The sequence below is a fragment of the Poeciliopsis prolifica genome, unplaced genomic scaffold (genome assembly GCF_027474105.1).
Source record: "Poeciliopsis prolifica strain line A6 unplaced genomic scaffold, Auburn_PproV2 SCAFFOLD158, whole genome shotgun sequence".
NCBI classification, from domain to species: Eukaryota; Metazoa; Chordata; class Actinopteri; order Cyprinodontiformes; family Poeciliidae; genus Poeciliopsis; species Poeciliopsis prolifica.
In genome coordinates, this window is record NW_026562533.1 from 41,441 (window position 1) to 61,238 (window position 19,798).

Genomic DNA, 19,798 nt, shown 5'->3' on the forward strand with positions numbered 1-19,798 from the left:
ATCCTATAGAGGGCGCCATATTTGTGCCTAAAGACTGGAATTTCCAGGAACTGTTGAAGAAAACAGGAAGTTATTCAATGGGCGTCACAGAGAAAGAAACTTTTCATGAATAAATACGAGGATCATCTCATCACCTGGTCAGGTAAGACTAAACAGTGGAACAGAGGGAGAGCTGAAACACTGAAACACAGACTGCTGCAGATGGAAAACCAACAACTACATCAAAGTGAAAGTAAGATGTGTTGGAAGGAAAATGACTTCCTGGTTTCACGCTTTGTCCACTTTGGTTTCGTTTCAGTCGGAGAAGAAATGGCATCCAGGTTGGAGGAGGATCTCTGCTGTCCGGTCTGCTGTGACGTCTATAAGCGTCCAGTCATCCTGCCCTGCAGCCACAGCTTCTGTAAGGACTGTCTGCAGACCTGCTGGACAGTCAGAGCTGGACGCTCATGTCCGGTTTGTAGGAAAAGATCCATAACAGACGCTCCTCTATGTAACCTGGCCCTGAAGAACCTCTGTGAATCATTCTTAGAGCAGAGAGAGCAAAAAGCTTCAGAGAGTCTCTGCAGTCTGCACTCTGAGAAACTCAAACTCTTCTGTCTGGACCCATCAGCAGCCAGTTTGTCTCGTCTGCAGAGATTCAGAAAAACACATCAAGCACAGATTCAGAGCCATCGATGAAGCTGCTCAGGATCACAGAGAGAATCTGAAAACATCTCTGGAGCCTTTAAAGAAGAAACTGGAGCAGAAGAAGGAAGTTAAAGAGGAGTTTGATCAGACAGCAGAACACATGAAGGTCCAGGCCCGACACACAGAGAGGCAGATTGTTGAGCAGTTAAGAAGCTTCATCAGTTTCTAGCAGAGAAGAGGAGGCCAGGCTGGCTGCACTGAGGGAGGAAGAGGAGCAGAAGAGAGGGATGATGGAGGAGAAGATGGAGGCTCTGAGCAGAGAGATAGCAGCTCTTTCAGACACAGTCAGAGCCACAGAGGAGGAGCTGAGAGCTGAAGACGTCTCATTCCTGCACAACTACAAGGCTGCAGTGGAAAGAGTCCAGCGCTGCCCCCTGCTGGAGGATCCACAGCTGCCCTCAGGAGCTCTGATAGACCAGGCCAAACATCTGGGCAACCTGGCCTTCAACATCTGGAGCAACATGAAGGACATGGTGACCTACACTCTCTGGTTCTGGACCCAAACACGGCTGGTTCAGGACTCCATCTGTCTGACGATCTGACCAGTTGGACGTTTGGAGAGCAGCAGCAGCTTCCTGATAATCCGGAGCGGTTTGGGGCAGAGTGGTCCGTTCTCGGCCGAGGGCTTTAACTCCGGGATCCACAGCTGGGATGTTGTTGGAGACAACAGAGTGTGGGTGCTGGGCGTGTTGGCCGAATCCGTCCACAGGAAGCGGGACATAAAGTCTGGGTTATCGGTCATCTGGTTCTATGAAGGGATTTACTCAGCTGTCTGCCCGTCGGCTCCTTCCGCTGATCTCTGCGTCCAGAGGAAGATCCAGAGGATCCGAGTGGATCTGGACTGGGATGGAGGGAATCTGTCCTTCTCTGATCTGGACACGAACACACACATACACCGTCACACACACCTTCACTGACCGGATGTTCCCTTACTTCAGAACGGTGAAAACAACCAGGATCCTCCCGATGGAGATGTCAGTGATCAAACAGCAGCTCTGATCAGATTGATCCTTATTGATCAGATTGAAACTGTTTGCATCATCGCGTTGCTTTCTGCTTCAGATCCAGATGCTACAAACTAAATGTGACAGGAAGTGAAACTTCTTTACTTCCTGTGTGGCTCTGATCAGATCTTGATTTTTATGAATCCATCTAAAAGTCGGTATCAGGATTTAGTTAACTTTATCAACTAAAGCTTAGTTAACACTTTAATTCCTGTTTTCTTTTTTTTAAATGTTACTTTAATTTCTCAACTCTACCTCAAAAATGACTTTAGATTTTTTTCTTCATGTTTATTTAGGGAAAAAGACACATTTTAGTTTTCTACTGTTTATTATGATTTTTTAAAAATGTTTTATTGACCTTTATTAGTTAATCGACAGGAAAGAGGGTAAGGTCACCAGACCGGGAATCGAACCTGCGACTGAGGCCTTCATATGTGAGTTGTGCTCAATCGCTGCGCCACCAAAGCACAATGTTTCATTTTAATGAGTCATTAAAGTATTTTGTAAACTTACATTTTGTCCAAATTCTGTCCTTCATTTCAAAGAACTCAGAGGAAAATTCACAAAACTCATAAAAGTCAAGAGTTTGATCATTTATCCAAATGAAAACTGTTTCCTCCATCACTGCTTTAAAACTCAAAATACTGAATATTAATGAATTGTTCCTAACTTTATTCAGAAGTAGACAAATTATGGCACTAAAAAATGACAGCAGGATAGAGTGAATAAACCTTATTGTTGTTTTATATAAATTTTTCAACCATATTTGAAACATTTTTGAACATGAAGATGTAATTTTTTGATATATTAAACTTTATTGCCTTCAGCCACAAGTTTATAAAATCTGAATTACAACAAACTAAATGTTTTCTACTAAAGTTTAAATGAGTAACGCTGTAATTAAACTACATTGTTTTAAATATATGTAGGAAACATTTTGACAATATGAATAAAATGTATAATTTTGGATTTAAATAATCTCCATAAAATTAAATAAAACTGTTTAACTTGACTTCGATTTAACTAGGTTATTTTTTGATTTTTTGTAATTAAACGTTTATTTGCAAAACAAGTTTGCACAAAAAATGTCTCAATTTGCATAGAAACATATTTGTTGAATAAACAGTAAATATTTTCAGCCATGTGGGAAAAACTGAGGCTGATCTGGACTCTCATTGGCTGAGCCACCTGCTGGTCATAATGAGCAGCAGCCAATCAGAGGCTCGATAATCTGGGGTTCTGCAAAGCAGATAATCTGTGAAGGAAAAACATTTGAGCTTCAGGTGGTTTGAAGATGAAACTAAACATGTTTTTTTTATTCTTTAAAATGACTAATGATTCAGTTCAGTTGCATTTGGCTGATTCTTTATCAGATGTTGAATGTTTACAATGTTTGTGGAGACATGAGTATCATTTATGCAGCTTCAATCCTTTATCTTGTCTGATATTCTTGATAGTTATTAGTTTGAACCATTTCTAAGATGATGGAAGATTAATGGGAACATTAATCTTGTAATGAATGTCCTATTTAATATACTTTATTTATTTCTGTATTTTATAGAGACAATGCACAAAGGAAATGTAATTTGATCAAAACTTATCAAACTACAAAACAATAATTGAGGCCTAACCTGTGCCTGACGGCGTCAGCTGCAGAACCAAATGCAGGTCAAGAGGTCAGAGCGAGAAAAACAAGAAGATTCAGACGATGAGTTTCCAAAAAACGAGTTGAAAACAAAGATGCCTGGGGTGAGAGTCTGAAGGTGAGAACCAGCTGGTCGTTCTGAACGGTCAGCTGGTTTTTCCTCTACCCAGCATGCATCTGGTTTTTCCTCTACCCAGCATGCATCTGGTTTTTCCTCTACCCAGCATGCATCTGGTTTTTCCTCTACCCAGCATGCATCTGGTTTTTCCTCTACCCAGCATGCATCTGGTTTTCCTCTACCCAGCATGCATCTGGTTTTTCCTCTACCCAGCATGCATCTGGCCTTCTCTCTGAACCTGCTCCTTCATCACACCAACTCCCAGGATCTGTGACCTCTGACCTCCACATCTCAGCTGTGAATCCCTGAATCAAAGTCTCCAGGAGTTCTGGGCAAACCTCTCTGGGTCTTCAGGGAGTTTCTGCCCTGACCCAGAGGTCACAGAGGTCATGGAGGTCACAGAGGTCATGGAGGTCACAGAGGTCATGGAGGTCACAGAGGTCACAGAGGTTATGGAGGTCACGGAGGTCATGGAGGTCACAGAGGTCATGGAGGTCACAGAGGTCATGGAGGTCACAGAGGTCATGGAGGTCACAGAGGTTATGGAGGTCACGGAGGTCATGGAGGTCACAGAGGTTATGGAGGTCACGGAGGTCATGGAGGTCACAGAGGTTGTGGAGGTGAGATCCTCAGACAGGAGGAGCTACAGTTGTCTTCATCTCGGTCCAGATGTTTGGAACTGCTGGGCCGGTGTGGTCAGCAGGGGGCGCTGCAGCTTTATGCTCTGAGCTCGTCCTCCGTGGTTCTGATGATTCCTGATGGATCTGTTCCCGTCCTCGGCCTGGAAAAAGCCCGACTCTTTTATTCTGCTTCTCTGTTTCTGAATGTCTTCTGCCGTTGGATCTGCGTCCAAACAGAAGCATTTCCTCGAGGAGCGCCAGGCAACCGTTCACCGGCGGGTCGAAAGACGCGGCTGCTGTGAGCTTTAGAGTTCCAGCAGACGACAACCTGGTGGTCCAGACCCAACAAACACAGACTGAACCTCCGTCTTCTCCAGGCCTCCATGCAGGCGCGGCAGACCACCAGGACCATTCTGCAGACCGCCACTCTGCAGACAGACACTGTGCAGACCAACACTCTGCAGACCGACACTCTGCAGACCACCACTCTGCAGACAGACACTCTGCAGACAGACACTCTGCAGACCGACACTCTGCAGACCGACACTCTGCAGACCACCACTCTGCAGACAGACACTCTGCAGACCGCCACTCTGCAGACCAACACTCTGCAGACCGACACTCTGCAGACCACCACTCTGCAGACCGACACTCTGCAGACCACCACTCTGCAGACTGCTGGCTCCATGAATGTGTTCTGCCTGAGAAAAAAAGTCAAATTCTGTAAAAATCTTCTGAGATCAAAATGTGAAGGTCTTGCAGTGATGAGCTGCAGACGAGATGAAGCATTTATAGAGTTAACAGGAATGAGAAAACAGCCGACTCACCTGTCTGTGTCCCGATTACCTGGTTATCACAGATTAACTGGTTATCACAGATTAACTGGTTATCACAGATTAACTAGTCATTACAGATTAACTGGTTATCATCTTTTGGGAGGAGCTGGTGTGTGACGTTGAGAGGTTTCAGCAAGAAATCTCACAGATTAAACATCTGAAATTTATCAGAATTATTTTAAAGCTCAGTTCAGGATCAATATTTGATTCTGAAACCTAAATATTTTTGATGTTGAAATCATCAGAATCGTTTTCTGGATGCAGAAACTGGAAACAGACCTGAATGATCCATCGTCAGTTCAATTATTGCATTAATTAACAATTAAATAAATGTTTATGGTGAAACTGAAAAATGTTGCTTTTTTGACTCACAGCAGAAAAACCAGTAAAAGCAAAACCTCAGGCTTTAGTTACACCACAAACCGATTGAACATGTTTCACAAAACGAAATATTACAATAAATATAAGTAATAAAATCAGCTTGTTGCAAAGTTTCAGTGCAGCAAATAAAAATACGTTTTGTTCCTTTCAAAAACCTCAGAATGATTTTCTGTCCAGAAAAACAAAACATTTAAATAAAATCAGATTCAGATGAAAATATAAAAACCAAACTGTTGCATTTTTCCATCAACATGAAGATGTGAAGAAAATTTTTCAGTAAAATTAAAGCAAATTTTTCATTTTTCAACAAAACACTGATTGGTGAAAATGATTCAAACTGAGAACAATAATAATAATAATAATAAATCATTTCCAGTTAGTAAACATGACAAACTAAACTGTGAAACAGAATCAGCCGTTTGAGAGAAAACAAAGATTTTAGGTGGAAAACAGTTTTGCTTTTTTCAGAATTTAAGGCAAAATGTTCAGATTCGTTTGGACCTGAAAACTTTTACCTGCATGGAGCAAAATTTTAATTTCAACCAACATATCATCCAAACTCTGGTCTTCATGCTAAGTTAAGCTAAGCTAAGCTAAGTTTAAATGCTAATCTGGGAATTTACAGATTAGCATTTCATATTAGTGTAATTATGAAAGAGAAAACAATAATTGGGCTTGTTATGCATATAAAAGGTTAAATGTTTAAATGGTTATAAGTTCATAAAAACTTTATGGAGAATTTCAGCCATTAATAAAAAACAGAAGAAACTTCACAGCATAAAGTTCCTGATCAAAATGTTCAGAATTTAGAAGAAAAATAAAGTTTAAATGTTTTGAAATTTAAACATTTTTTAAATGTCAAATTAAAGCAGCAAACATTCAACATTTGAGCCCTTAATGTGAAACCAAACCTCAGAAAACCTGAAATAAAAAACACCACAAACTTCTGAGCAACAGATAAAAACCTTGTTTTAAATCAATAATAATCATTTCACCTGCAGATTATTTCACTAGTAAGACGTTTTTCCATGTAAATAAGTTTAATAATCTGCCAGTGGAAACAGGACTTTAATCAAATAATTATTGAATTAAAATATGGATCACCATTTAGCTGAAAAGTCACATTCATTTCGCTTCATATTATTCCAAGTGTTATAAGATTTTTTTTTATAAGAAATGAGAAAAAAAAACACAAATAAATGTTGTGTTTTTGCAGCTTGGACAATTTTATCTTGATCCATAATCTGCAAAATAACAAAATCAAGTTTTGTTGTTTTCATCCCAGAAAAGATCCAACGAATAACTGAAACTTTCGGAGCTTTATAATCTGCTCACAACACCGAGAAATGAAAAGCCACCAAGTCGAGCGGAAAAACCACGTGAAGCTGAGGCGTTTCTCTGGACATTCACACGTTTCTTACATTTACGTTTCAACAGAAAAAGTTCTGAACAAAATATTCTCAGACGAAACTTTCCCTCCTCAACAGTTCAAAGTTCATTCATCGGAAACGGCGGCGAGTCGCTTCGAGTTCTGCAGCATCAGCGTTTTTATTCCTCCTCATTCCAGTCTGAAGAGGTTTGATCAAGTTTGATCAGGTTTGATCAGGTTTGATCAGGGCGCGTTTCATTTTAGCACCAGCGTCGCCTCGGAGCCATCCTTCTTCTTCAGGTAGAGTCCGGCCGTCAGGTGGTGCTCCCTCCTCAGGAAGGCGTAGAAATAATCCGACACCAGCAGGATCTGGACCGGAAGCAAAAACATTTTCAGCAGGAACTCACAGAAAGTTTGATTCTTTTTACTGTCATATAAGTAGCAGGTTTCCAGACGTGGGACTGAGCATCGGATGCAGCGATGCAACGTGTTTTCAGCCCCGCCCTGCTGCTCTACCTGCGCCACGTTGAAGAGCAGCGTGATGGCGTAGTAGAAGTTGGAGTTGGCGCTTCCAGCGTAGATCCAGAGATGCCAGAGAACCGGGAAGAGAGCGGAGCAGGCGAGTAGGACGCAGGAAACCAGGAAGATGTTCCTGAGGACTGGACAGGAAGGCAGTATCACCAATAAATCAATAAACCACCAATAAATTATTAAACAACCAACAAATCAATAAATCACCAATAAACCAGCGGTGAGTTATATACATGGAAGGAATCTCCACGAATGTTATTGATTTTAGTGATTAATTATTCTGATTAATCAAATAAAAGCAATTGATCCATTCTACAGATTCTTCATTGATCCACTTCAGACTTTTTATGCAACATTATAAATATATTAACAGTAAACTAATAATTAAAGTTTTCACTGTAGAATCTGAACATAAAACTTTTAGCTAAAATGTTTTGATCTTAATTACTGAATATAGTTTTGGCTCCATTTCTGCTCCAGTGTGTTGATTTAGTCGACTCTCCATTTAATCTGGGATTAAATTAGTTGATTATTTGATTAATCCGATTCATCGCTTCTATTTCCTTCTTTTAGTTTAATTTTGCTTTTAAACTTGAGTGTTTTGTCATTTCTGGACTGTGAAATGACCGTGGAGATAAGCCCCGCCCACTGTGGCGGTAAACGCTCAACTGTGAGCCCAGATGTTCTCGCTGCACACCCGGACAATTAGCCTGGAGTTTTTAAAATCGCAAAATAATAATCTTTTTTGCCCTTTATTATTCACAAAATTATGGAAGAAAATTGAAAATGTTCAGTATGTGAGGCACATCTGAACGCCATTTAAAGGGACGGTGCCGTTTCCATGGGCGCCATGTTGCCTTCAGTTGTTATTTATATCAAATATGACTTCAAAAAAAATGACTTCCTTTAAATCCACTGGATGTTTGTTGGTTACTTTAATCAAAAGCAAAAGTTTGTGCTGCATCTTAAATTATAGCAGATTTGAACTTTCTTATCGCTGACCTGCTGACCCCCCTTGACCCCACCATGACCCCGCCATGAGCCCACCATGACCCCGCCATGACCCCACCATGACCCCGCCATGACCCCCCATGACCTGCCATGACCCCGCCATGACCCCACCATGACCCCGCCATGACCCCGCCATGACCCCACCATGACCCCGCCATGAGCCCACCATGACCCCGCCATGAGCCCACCATGACCCCACCATGACCCCGCCATGACCCGACCATGACCCCGCCATGACCCCACCATGACCCCGCCATGACCCCACCATGACCCCGCCATGACCCCACCATGACCCCGCCATGACCCCACCATGACCCCACCATGACCCTGCCATGACCCCGCCATGACCCCACCATGACCCCGCCATGACCCCACCATGACCCCGCCATGACCCCGCCATGACCCCGCCATGACCCCGCCATGACCCCACCATGACCCCGCCATGAGCCCACCATGACCCCGCCATGACCCCGTCATGACCCCACCATGACCCCGCCATGACCCCGCCATGACCCCACCATGACCCCGCCATGAGCCCACCATGACCCCGCCATGAGCCCACCATGACCCCACCATGACCCGCCATGACCCGACCATGACCCCACCATGACCCCACCATGACCCCGCCATGACCCGACCATGACCCCACCATGACCCCGCCATGACCCCGCCATGACCCGACCATGACCCCACCATGACCCCGCCATGACCCCACCATGACCCGACCATGACCCCACCATGACCCCACCATGACCCCACCATGACCCCGCCATGACCCCACCATGACCCCACCATGACCCTGCCATGACCCAGGTGTGCAGTAAACACTCACATCTGTGCAGGTGGCTCCAGACGGGAAGGAAGGCCAGGTAGAGCGCCGTGTCGCCCACCGTGGGGTAAGACTTAAAGATGGAGATCACCGCCAGCTGCATGAACATCAGGAACACGGCTGGTCCCTGCAGGCCGACGCACACAGGGGTTAGAGGGCGCAGGGAAAGGTCAGAGGTTAATGAGACGGGAGGACTGACTTCAGTTTGATGCACAGAGGGACGGTGTAGAAGAAGACGTTGATCTGGAAGACGCAGAGGAAGAAGAGGCGGAAATGCTCAAACATCTCAGCGAAGAAATACCAGAAGAGGCCGATGTTGGGCGTCAGGTCAGGAACTGAGAGGCTGAAAAAAAACACAGGAACAACATGACCGACAGCGCCCTCTGGTGGACAAACAGAAAACTGTGTTTCTATCCACAGCCAGGAAGGGTTGGGATGAATGTCATGCCAAATTCAGCCATCAGAGGGCGCTGCACTGTAACTCCCACCACAGGAAGTGCGAGATCAAGCTAAAAAAAACAGCAGAATTTTTCCCTCCACCAAACTTTACGCCTGACATTCAGCAGTCAGGGAAATGCAGTTCTCCTTAGAACTTGTTCATTAGATCGGTTCTGATGGTCCAGAAATCTCTGGTTTGTTTTTCTGACTCACATGAAGCCGTAGACGGAGGGCAGGAAGTCCCAGGAGCCGAGAAGGAAGAAGGACAGGCAGACGATGACGAACAAACTGCCCAGGTACATGAACAGGTACTGAACCACGAACCACCAGAAGGCGACGCGCCGCGGGTTCACCGGGACGTACTGGTGCTGCGGAGGCCGGCGGAGAGGGCAAAACATGTCAGCGATAACAAGAAGTACGCTTCAGAAACAGGAAGTACGCTTCAGAAACAGGAAGTACGCTTCAGAAACAGGAAGTACGCTTCAGAAACAGGACGTACGCTTCAGAAACAGGAAGTACGCTTCAGAAACAGGAAGTATGCAGAAACAGAAGTACGCTTCAGAAACAGGAAGTGCTTCAGAAACAGGAAGTACGCTTCAGAAACAGGAGTACGCTTCAGAAACAGGACGTACGCTTCAGAAACAGGACGTACGCTTCAGAAACAGGTACGCTTCAGAAACAGGAAGTACGCTTCAGAAACAGGAATTACGCTTCAGAAACAGGAAGTACGCTTCAGAAACAGGAAGTACGCTTCAGAAACAGGAAGTACGCTTCAGAAACAGGAAGTACGCTTCAGAAACAGGAAGTACGCTTCAGAAACAGGAGTACGTCAGAAACAGAAACAGGAAGTATGCATCAGAAACTAATCAAAGCAGCGTACCTGCATCAGATACAGCATGGCGGGGGCGCACAGCGTCAGAGGATAGATGGACTGGTAGGTGGCCAAGCAGAGAAAAATGGCGCTCAGCAAAACGTTTCCTGAAAAAATAATAAATAATGAGAAAATAATAAAATCAGAAAATATGAAGATTAACCACAAAGTTCAAACTATAATGAGAGAAAATGAAACAATAAAACTGCCCAGTTAACTCATGGAAGAATAATTTATGCTATGACAAAAATAATTTATGCTAATGCTAACTGCAGCAATAAATCTGAATAAATACATGAAAGGGTTTGTGCATGAAGTAAATCATGCAAAGCATTTCTTTCAGCAGCACCCAGAGCCTGGCTGGGTGGTCGACCTTTTATGGTTGTGAGGACGAACAAGGAGATGACGGCGTTGTTCAGGCCGCAAGTCGACTTGGCAACGCAGGACAAGATGGTGAACGGGTTCAGCAGGTAACTGCCAGAGAACAAGAAGAAAATAACTAAAACTGCTTCAACTATCAGTCGGTTTCAGTTCAAACACTAAAACATTTCAATCATGAACAAACATTGAGTTAAATAATAAAGAGCGTTATTTCAGGTGAATTTTGATGAACATTTTTGCTGCAGAGTCTTTAGCTGAGAGCGCCCTCTACAGGTGCTGTAGGTACTTACAACATGGCCACTTTCAGGGGGATGTAGAACATCTCAGTGGGGCTCCTGATGAGCTCCAGGCAGTCTGCAGGGTATCGCTCCGCCTCCACCGAAAACTTCTGCTTCCTGAACTGAAAGGGACAAAAACAAAATGTTTTATCAACGGAAAGCTCACCTTTAACATATTAGATATACCGAATGAGGTTTTTAACATACTTCTCTTTGACAGTCATAACATCAAACTAAAACAAGATTCTACAGACACATATGGAGCTTCATAAATAATACATTTTAAATTAAAAATTCACATCATGTATTTTTCTTTACAGATTGATTCTCACCACTTGTTTGTTAAAGTCCTTCACGGCCATGTAAAGAGCCACGGCTGTGATCACGTCCGCCAGCTAACAGGAAAACACATAGAAAACAATAAGAGAACTAAAACTGGACTTTCTCCTCTCTGCACTCATGTATTCCTCCTACCATGAATGTGATTTCTGCATAATCCACCAGAAAGTGAAAGAGGTAAATGATGAGAGGAGTCTGCAGGAAAGAAAAAGATCAAGCATGGGATGTCAGATGGAATAAATGTCTAATAATAAAATTAATCTCAGCTGGAATATAAAACAAGGAAACTGTTTTTCTCTGAAAGGAAATCTCAAAAACTCTTTAAGTTTGAAAACTGAGGCAAAGACAATAGAAAAATCACAACAATATCCAAATCTACATGTACTTTAAAATGGTTTTTCCCAACATGTACATCAAGAGCCAGATTTGATGTCTTACCTCGTGGAAAACGTCGCCGGAATACGGAGAAACTCCCAGATCGAGCAGCGCCAAACCTTCGATCACTGACCAGAAACAGACACAACGTGGCTCCGTCACCGCTGATCGAATATGATTCAATAAAATACAATACATCTAAAACTCTGGGATGAACTGGACGCAGACAGAAACCAAATATTTCTGTATTTTTAATTAAAAATGATCACATCAAACTATGAACACATTTTAGTCACCAGACAGACAGACAGCTGAAAGAAAATCCCATTTTCTCCTGCTTAAAGTACTTTTAAAATCTGACAACTAAAACATTTCAGAGGAGAAACTTTAGAAAATAAGTTATAATTAACTAGAAACTGAGCAGATCCCAGTTCTCATTGGATGAAACACATTTCCATCTCAGATATCAGAGCAGCTGCATTTTAAGCAGTTTTTCTCTGAGTTTCTGGAGATTTCTGAAAAAGTTTGGCTTCTGAAGCATCTAATGCAACTGGATGTCACTCATACAATGAGATACAGCAACACATTTCATTTCCCTTTGGCTCCATAGAGCACTTTTGAACTGACGGAATAAAAGTGAAGAGTTGATGCAAATGGAAGCAGTTTCCAGGTTCGGTTCGGTTCGGTTCTTCTGGTTCTGCTGGTTGTTGAACCGATGACACACAGAAACTCAGATATTTGTTGAAACAAAAACAAACACATGAATGATCGTTTTGTCTTTAAAGCAGCCCCTGCTCACAGCTCGCTCCGTGTGAATCTGGACTGAACCCGGATCGATGTGGACGCTCCAGCACAGGAACGGTTTGACTTCACCGGTTGTCGTCGGACCGGAAGGCGGCGGGGCCTGGAAACAGGCCGCGGAGCTCCGACCGGGCCGTCTTACCTCGCTTCCAGGCGGTGATCGGGGACACCACCTCCACCCGCTCCGCGATCAGCTCCGCGAGGCCGGATCTGAACAGAGCCGCGCGGATTGTGACGGCGACAATCACAAGCAGAGACAAGGAAGCCGCCATCTTCTCCAGGAAGCGCTGTGCGCTCGACCTGCGAGGGGGATGATGGGAAATGAAGTCCTATGTGGGAGCAAACAGACCTGTTTAAAAATTAAACTATCATTAAAAAACATTTCAGTAAAGTTTACGGTATTACATTTAAATTAGCATTTTATTTTTCTATTTATTTCAGAAATGGATTTGTTCTTAAACAAACATTAATATAATTATTTATCCTTTTAATAAAAATGTTTTGTTTTACTGTAACCATACAAAAAAGACCAAATATAAAATAACACTTTAAAACGGAACGATATTCTTCTATTAGTTCTGTTCCGGAAACTGTATGTGTTGCATCAAAACAAAACCAACTTTTCCGTAAAGTTAGAAAAAATACAGCAGAGGTTCCAGAGAGTTCTCTCTGCAGAAAATAAAAGTAAGTGCGATTGAAAACTAATTGAATATATGGTAAAACTTTCACTGCTGTATATTGTAGATAGATAGATAGATAGATAGATAGATAGATAGATAGATAGATAGATAGATAGATAGATAGATAGATAGATAGATAGATAGATAGATAGATAGATAGATAGATAGATAGATAGATAGATAGATAGATAGATAGATAGATAGATAGATAGATAGATAGATAGATAGATAGATAGATAGATAGATAGATAGATAGATAGATAGATAGATGTGTTATTATTATTATAACTATATAAAGTTATATATACAATTTAATATTTTTGTTGCACATAAAACAGCCTCTTTGTCATCCCAAACTTACACCTTCCAAAATAATTTTAGTGTATTAGTTTCTAATACACTGAAATTAGTTTCTAATGTGACTAACTCGATTTGACAAGGTTCTTGTGCTTTTATTTTGAATTTTCCTGTCAGGAAGTAGCTGTGGTTGCTATGAGACCTCAGTGAAGACTTTCGTTTTCCTTTCCGGTGTGGACGCGGAGCTGGAACCGACAGATGGGGGAAGATGGCCGGCTTGGAGGCGCTGTTCACTTGTGTCGCAGGTCAAATCGAGTGTCCGCAGGACGCCGTCGTGTGCTTCGTTCACTGGGAGATGATAAAGAATGGCTACCGGTGCATCGGGTCTGGAGACGAGGTGAGGAACCGGAAATGGTTTGAATCTGATTCGCCGTTGATCAGCAGAGGTTCGATCAGTCTGGGCGGTTGAACATGGCGACAGGTCTCCACTTATTAACCGCATTAATAAAGAAATAAATTGGCTCGTTGTTGTTGTCGAATGGGAGTAGCAGAAAGGCTTTATGCTGAATTTAAGATGGGGCGATATGAAACAGTTTGTTATTTTAATGGAGTTATGTAGAAGTTTAGCTAAAGTCCGAATGCGCATTGACATCCAGACGTTGTTAATCATTTCAGCACAAAATGCTAGGCGCGTTAGCTTAGCATAAATCAGTCCGTTTTATCCAGGGAAACTTTGTCTGGTCATCTTTGGGAGGCGCTGCGTGAGGATGGACTCTACCATGGTCACTACTTTAACTCAGTCTCTTATTTTTCTTTCTCTCTGTTGTATTTTAGCCCAGCAGTCGGGATAAAAAGTCAGAGCTGCTTCCTGCTGACTGGAGCAGCAACAAGGAGCTGTACAGCCTGCGTTACAAAACCAGCGGCGCGGACACTGAGATGGTCCTGAAGGCCATCGCTGTGGACTCCACGCTCATCTTCAACCTAATGGTAGGACAGAGGACAGGACCTAATGGTAATAAATGACAGGACAGGAGGACAGGATGGGATGGGAGGGCCAGACTTGAGGACAGGAGGACAGGACAGGCTTCTGTCTGCAGTTCAAATCAAATAGCTGACGCAGGGTTGATGCTGTTTTCTTCTTCAGTGTTTAAATCAGGTCAAACCTTCACTTTTAGCTCAAATGCAAATAAAAACAAATTATTTATATTGCCACTGTAATTATTTATAATAGCAAGTTCCCTTTGTATTTGGTCGCCTTTTAAACCCTGACTTTGGTCAAAAGTTTGAGCATAAGGCTTGAACTTTGACCCCCAAATCCCAAAGGAATTGAATAGGAGGCTCCATGGAGCATTGGCTCCAGGCTCCGGCCGGCCAGGCAGAGACTGAAGGAGCAGCAGTAGCAGATGAGGCGGATTAGCAGAGCTGATGATGTCATCAGGTGTTCCATCCATTTTCTTGCACCCTTGTCCCTGGTGGGGTCAGGAGGGCCTTTTGAGAAGCAGGGTCACTCTCAGGTCGCCAGTCTGTCGCAGGGCAACACAGAGACAGACAGGACAAACAACACACACCTAAAAAGAATTTATACAGGCCAATTAACAGTCCTATTTTTGGACTGTGGGCTGGGAATCGAACCAGGACCTTCAGTGCTACCAACTGTGCCACCGTGCAGCGACTCATCACTGCACAGTGTCGTCTCTTTGGGTTGAAACACTGGCGTTGGCGAGCAGGACGTCTGACTAAAAGCTGCTGTCGTTTTGCAGAACTCCGGCACCAAGCAGGTTTCAGACCTGATGGTGAACGTCAGCGAATACGTCAACGCCGATCAGCTGACCACGTTTGACAGGTTGGTTGTTACCAGCTTCGTTTGTCTCGCCTGAGAACAGAAAACCTCCTTAGTGGTTTGAATCATTTCTACATATAAAAACAAGACATTCTGCCAACAATAAGCAGCTGGTTGGTGACGCAGCCTCTCTGTGCCTCAGCGTGTTCAGAGACGCAGACGGTTTGTCTGAGAAGGTGAAGGCTCAGCTGCTGCCCGCCCAGAGAAAGCACCAGAACGCAGCAGACGGGAGGAGGGCGAGTCGTCTCAGAGGAGGAGGGAGGAAGACGGAGACCCCCTGCGGATGCCCTGCAGACACCCCGCCACGGGCCGCAGCCTCACTGGTCAGTAAGCAGCGGCGTCCAGGAAACCGCCTCGCTCTAATAAACTGTCTTCAATAATTGGTTTTATGTGTTTAATTACCGTCGGAAACGGACAAGTAGAATATTATCTAACACACATCAAATATTTAATAAACCAATGTTTCCATTTCTCTTGTGACATTATTTTTCTGTTAAATGTGGTTTTAGTTTCAGAATATGAAGATTATTCCTCTGATTAATAACTCAAAACACATCAGAGGAATAAATTCATCATTAAAAACGTCAGAATGACCAGAAGGAAATCTTCACAAAGAATCAATCACAAAACCACTGAAGTTTCATTTTGTTGCGTCATTATTAAGGCTCTTCTAAACACTTTAATGTCTTATTTGATGAAAATGTATAAAAGCTAAAAACAAAACTAAATGTTTTTATCTAAAAGTTTGAACAAAGTTCCTTTAAGTGTGAATCATAAAAATAAGTTTTATTTCATGTTAACAGATTATAAACTGCTCAGAAAAATAAAGGGAACACTCAAATAACATCCTAGATCTGAATGAATGAAATAAATATGAAAATAATTTCCACCTGTTGTCTGTTCCATTTGCACAACAGCAGGTGATATTGATTGACAATCAATATCAGAACAGAACAGTTGGACCATCTCAACTGTTCTGAATGGACAGTTTGATTTCACAGAAGTTTGATTTACTTGGAGTTATATTGTGTTGTTTGAGTGTTCCTTTTATTTTTTTACCTGGACTGAAGGTAAAAATTAATCTTTGGGTTTTAAAGTTTGTTTATTCCAATTCAGCTCCGTTTATTTCTAAAGCAACAAATTCAAACAGATATCAACTAAACGAACTTTACAGATAGAAAGAATTTAAATCTATTGTACAATTTATGAAAGTTATTAATCAAATCATTAAACTCAATTCATTCTAATTAGTTTCAGTAGTTCCTAAGGAAACCGAACAGAGCATCGATCCTGTCCTCCTGACCAGCAGGGGGCGACAGCAGGAACATCTCTTGTGTTGAGTTATTGACTTTACACAATCCTTTGTTCTGAGCATGCATGTGATGACAGAGGAGAGGAAAACTGTCCTTTAACAGGAAGAAACCTGCAGCAGAACCAGAACCCGGTTTTTATCGACGGTGATCGGTAGAACTCGGGTCTGAAGTCAAGGCCTCAAAAACTTCTTCATGTCGTTTGCAGACAGTTGGCCTGAAGTTCGTTAATCACAGATTTAACATTTTGTCAGAAATATTTCATGTTTTTTTTTTTTGTTGTTTTGAGATTTTTCTGTGAGAAAGTTGAGTCTTCATTCGTTCTGTGACTGGAGGTGGTTGAGGCTACCGCTAACTAGCTGCTAACAGACCTTAGCTAGCTAAGTTTTCAGTGCTTTCCTTGTGTAAATTTGTGGGCGGTTGGCTGGTGACGTTTCATGTGCAGTGAGAAACTCAGATCTGCTGCCAGGAGCCACAAACAGAAACACAACATTAGTTCTTGGCTCGTTTAGTTGTGATATGGCTCTACAGTTAGTACAGTTAGTGGAATTTGACTTTCTGAAACGAGCAGAAACTCTGGCGGTTGGACAATCAGCAGCCAGATAGAAACAAGCAGCTGAACCCAGAATAATGATGATGATGATTTCTGAAAGTCACCTTAATCTGGGTTCGTTCCCAGTTCTGTGGTCCAATCAGTTTGTTTGATTCGTATAGAAGATGATTGATTATGTTATCTAAAGATGAAGGAGAAGAACTAGAGGTCGAATATGTTCAGTCCTGCGACCTTTGAACCCGATCAGATGAGGCGGCGGCCCTTCATCGCCTCAGTGGCTCCCAGGGGACAGAGAGGATGATGAAGGTGATGAAGATGACAGACAGTAAACAGAACGGAGACAATTTGAGACATAAAAACCACCTGGAGACGAAAACGCAGCGAAGAAGAGAAGATGGGATCATCTGGACCTCAGAGCAATCAGCCAAAAACGTTACAAATATTTTATTGTTCTCATTTTGAAACGTTTTGGTTTTAAATTGGTCAGAAAACGTTTCAGAGCCGATCCAGAACGTCTGAGTCCAGAACCCGTTTAGATTGACTTTATAGCATGAAAAGGTAACGGATCACTTCCTGTTACATTTAAAGGGATCATAAAGCTTTTCTGGATCAATCATTAATGTCTGATCATTTTCATTTCGTCAATAAAAAAACTAAATCTCTGTTGGTTTGTTTCAGGCCCGACCCGCTGAATCCTCCATTCGCAGCCGGAGGAGCAGATCTGGATCCGTTTGGGTGAGTTCACATGTAATCTGGTTTAAACTGGAATCTGGTTTACACAGAACATGAATCTGCACAAACATGTTGCCCTTCTGGTGGGTCAAGCTGTGGGTCAAGCTGTGGGTCAAGCTGTGGGTCAAGCTGTGGCTCTGGGCCATTTGAAGGCCCTGGACTGAACGAAGCAGATTGAGACTTTTGTTTCTTCTACATTTAGAACAAATTATTACAGATGTTTTTTTATTTCTTTTATTGGTTTTTGTGGTATTGAAATCAAACCTCTGGTTTCACTCGGATGATTCAGTGGATAAAGGAAGATGATCAATATCTATATTCCAGGTCAGCGGGTGGGGGCGGGATGATCGTGGACCCTCTGAGGTCCGGGTTCCCTCGCTCCGGCTTCGACCCGTCCAGCGGGATCCCAGACATCCTGCCTCCTGGAGCCGTCCCCCCGGGGGCCCGCTTCGACCCGTTTGGACCCGTGGGACGCCACAGACCGGGGTGAGACACACACACCCGCCTCGAGTCTATCAGCACCGATTGAGATGGTATTGATCAACACAATAAACTGATCTAGAACAGGTGAGGCTCAGTCTACGGTCTAATCAAAAACTGGTGTCCAAAGTGGCAAACGCACAAAATATGTACGGCGCCATATTTGATGCACAAACCGGCATGTATGAAAATGAACTTTGTGTCAAAGTTTGTGTGACTAAACTCAAACTGAAGCGATTTGTCCTCAGACAATAAACAAAGTACAGGAAGTGAAAACCTCACTCCCATGTGAACGATGCTGCAGCCGAAACGCATCGTCTGAAAGAATGATTCATTCTCACCGCGTTTCTGTTTCAGGCCCGACCCCGACCACATGCCGCCGCCCGGATACGACGACATGTTCATGTAGCGCTCGGCGCCGGTTCCTGCTTCTGTTGCTCCTGCTCACACCGCAGAACCGGGTCCGGTCCAGTTCTGGTTCCGGTCCAGAACCACCACGGATGGTCCAATGACAGGAGGGGTTCTCTGAAAACGACAAATAAAATATTCACTCAGACTCCTTTAGAAATGCTAATCATTTTCTTTATTCAGATTGATCCTGACCTTCGACCCTGATCTGACGCTGACCTTCGACCCTGATCTGACGCTGACCTTTGACCCTGATCTGACGCTGACCTTTGACCCTGATCTGACGCTGACCTTTGACCCTGATCTGACGCTGACCTTCGACCCTGATCTGACGCTGACCTTCGACCTTTCTGCTCGTTATGATAAACATACATATCTATAATTCTGTCCTCTGAGCTTCTCGCTGTGAAACGAGTGAATTGAATCGAGCCTCGGAGAGAAAACTCCTCACCTTCCAGCCTTGGATTATTTTGATTTACAGAAACGTTTGGAAATAATTTCCATTTCTTTACTAAATATTTTTTCAGTTGCTGATTTTGAGACGTGGCTGATTGATCATTTCTGCCAAACATTCTAATAAAAGCTGCAAAGTTGTTCCTGTTTTAGTTCTGCTTTGTATCAAACTGCCACATTTTCATGGGAAACATTTTAATTGAGTGGAGAAAATAAAACTGGCCGGTTCCCTCGGCAGCCCGCAGCATCATGGATCCCCACATTCCTGGACCGAGGGGCGGGGCGGCGGCCCTTGGGCAAAGGGGTAAATCCGACCCACTTTTGGAGACCCGAGGTTCTGATGCAGTGCTTTGCTTTGTTTCCTTATTTCTTGGTTCTGATTAAAACCAAAGTTTCTTCTGTTGTGGATCGAGTTTTTCTTCTTCTGAGCCGTTTTCCCAGTTTGATCGACACTGAACATGAAATGAAGTTCAGAGAGGAACCGTCTGGATAATGAAAAACAGAAACTTTATTTTCTCCTGAACAGAATCA

General features: G+C 43.2%; 2 protein-coding genes and 1 pseudogene across 2 annotated transcripts; 2 read left to right on the plus strand and 1 right to left on the minus strand.

Moving 5' to 3' along the window:
- Window positions 1-300: 300 nt before the first annotated feature.
- On the plus strand, window positions 301-2,203 carry LOC129356148 (nuclear factor 7, brain-like; annotated as a pseudogene).
- Window positions 2,204-5,296: 3,093 nt separating this feature from the next.
- On the minus strand, window positions 5,297-12,789 carry LOC129356153 (phosphatidylinositol glycan anchor biosynthesis class U protein-like). The gene is made up of 12 exons (XM_055025758.1): window positions 12,657-12,789; window positions 11,777-11,841; window positions 11,474-11,533; window positions 11,332-11,394; window positions 11,012-11,121; window positions 10,714-10,814; window positions 10,350-10,447; window positions 9,683-9,837; window positions 9,227-9,374; window positions 9,035-9,158; window positions 7,177-7,319; window positions 5,297-7,029 (listed from the first exon to the last, which is right to left on the minus strand). The coding sequence occupies exons 1-12, from the start codon at window positions 12,784-12,786 to the stop codon at window positions 6,916-6,918; spliced, it is 1,311 nt and encodes a 436-aa protein (XP_054881733.1). The 5' UTR covers window positions 12,787-12,789; the 3' UTR covers window positions 5,297-6,915.
- Window positions 12,790-13,670: 881 nt separating this feature from the next.
- LOC129356150 (proteasome inhibitor PI31 subunit-like) lies at window positions 13,671-18,962 on the plus strand. Its single transcript, XM_055025754.1, is given in 9 exon segments — window positions 13,671-13,888; window positions 14,326-14,478; window positions 15,252-15,334; window positions 15,474-15,543; window positions 15,546-15,639; window positions 15,642-15,654; window positions 17,873-17,929; window positions 18,251-18,412; window positions 18,764-18,962. Coding segments are annotated over 9 exon segments (813 nt in total). The 5' UTR covers window positions 13,671-13,759; the 3' UTR covers window positions 18,816-18,962.
- The last annotated feature ends 836 nt before the right edge of the window (window positions 18,963-19,798 follow it).

Coding starts and splice junctions, on each gene's coding strand:
- LOC129356153 (XM_055025758.1), bottom strand. CDS start 12,786: ATGGCGGCTTCCTTGTCTCTGCTTGTGATTGTCGCCGTCACAATCCGC. Junction 11,122..11,331: donor AGGACTTTAACAAACAAGTG/GTGAGAATCAAT, acceptor TGTCCCTTTCAG/TTCAGGAAGCAGAAGTTTTC. Junction 9,159..9,226: donor TGTGCATCAAACTGAAGTCA/GTCCTCCCGTCT, acceptor GTCGGCCTGCAG/GGACCAGCCGTGTTCCTGAT.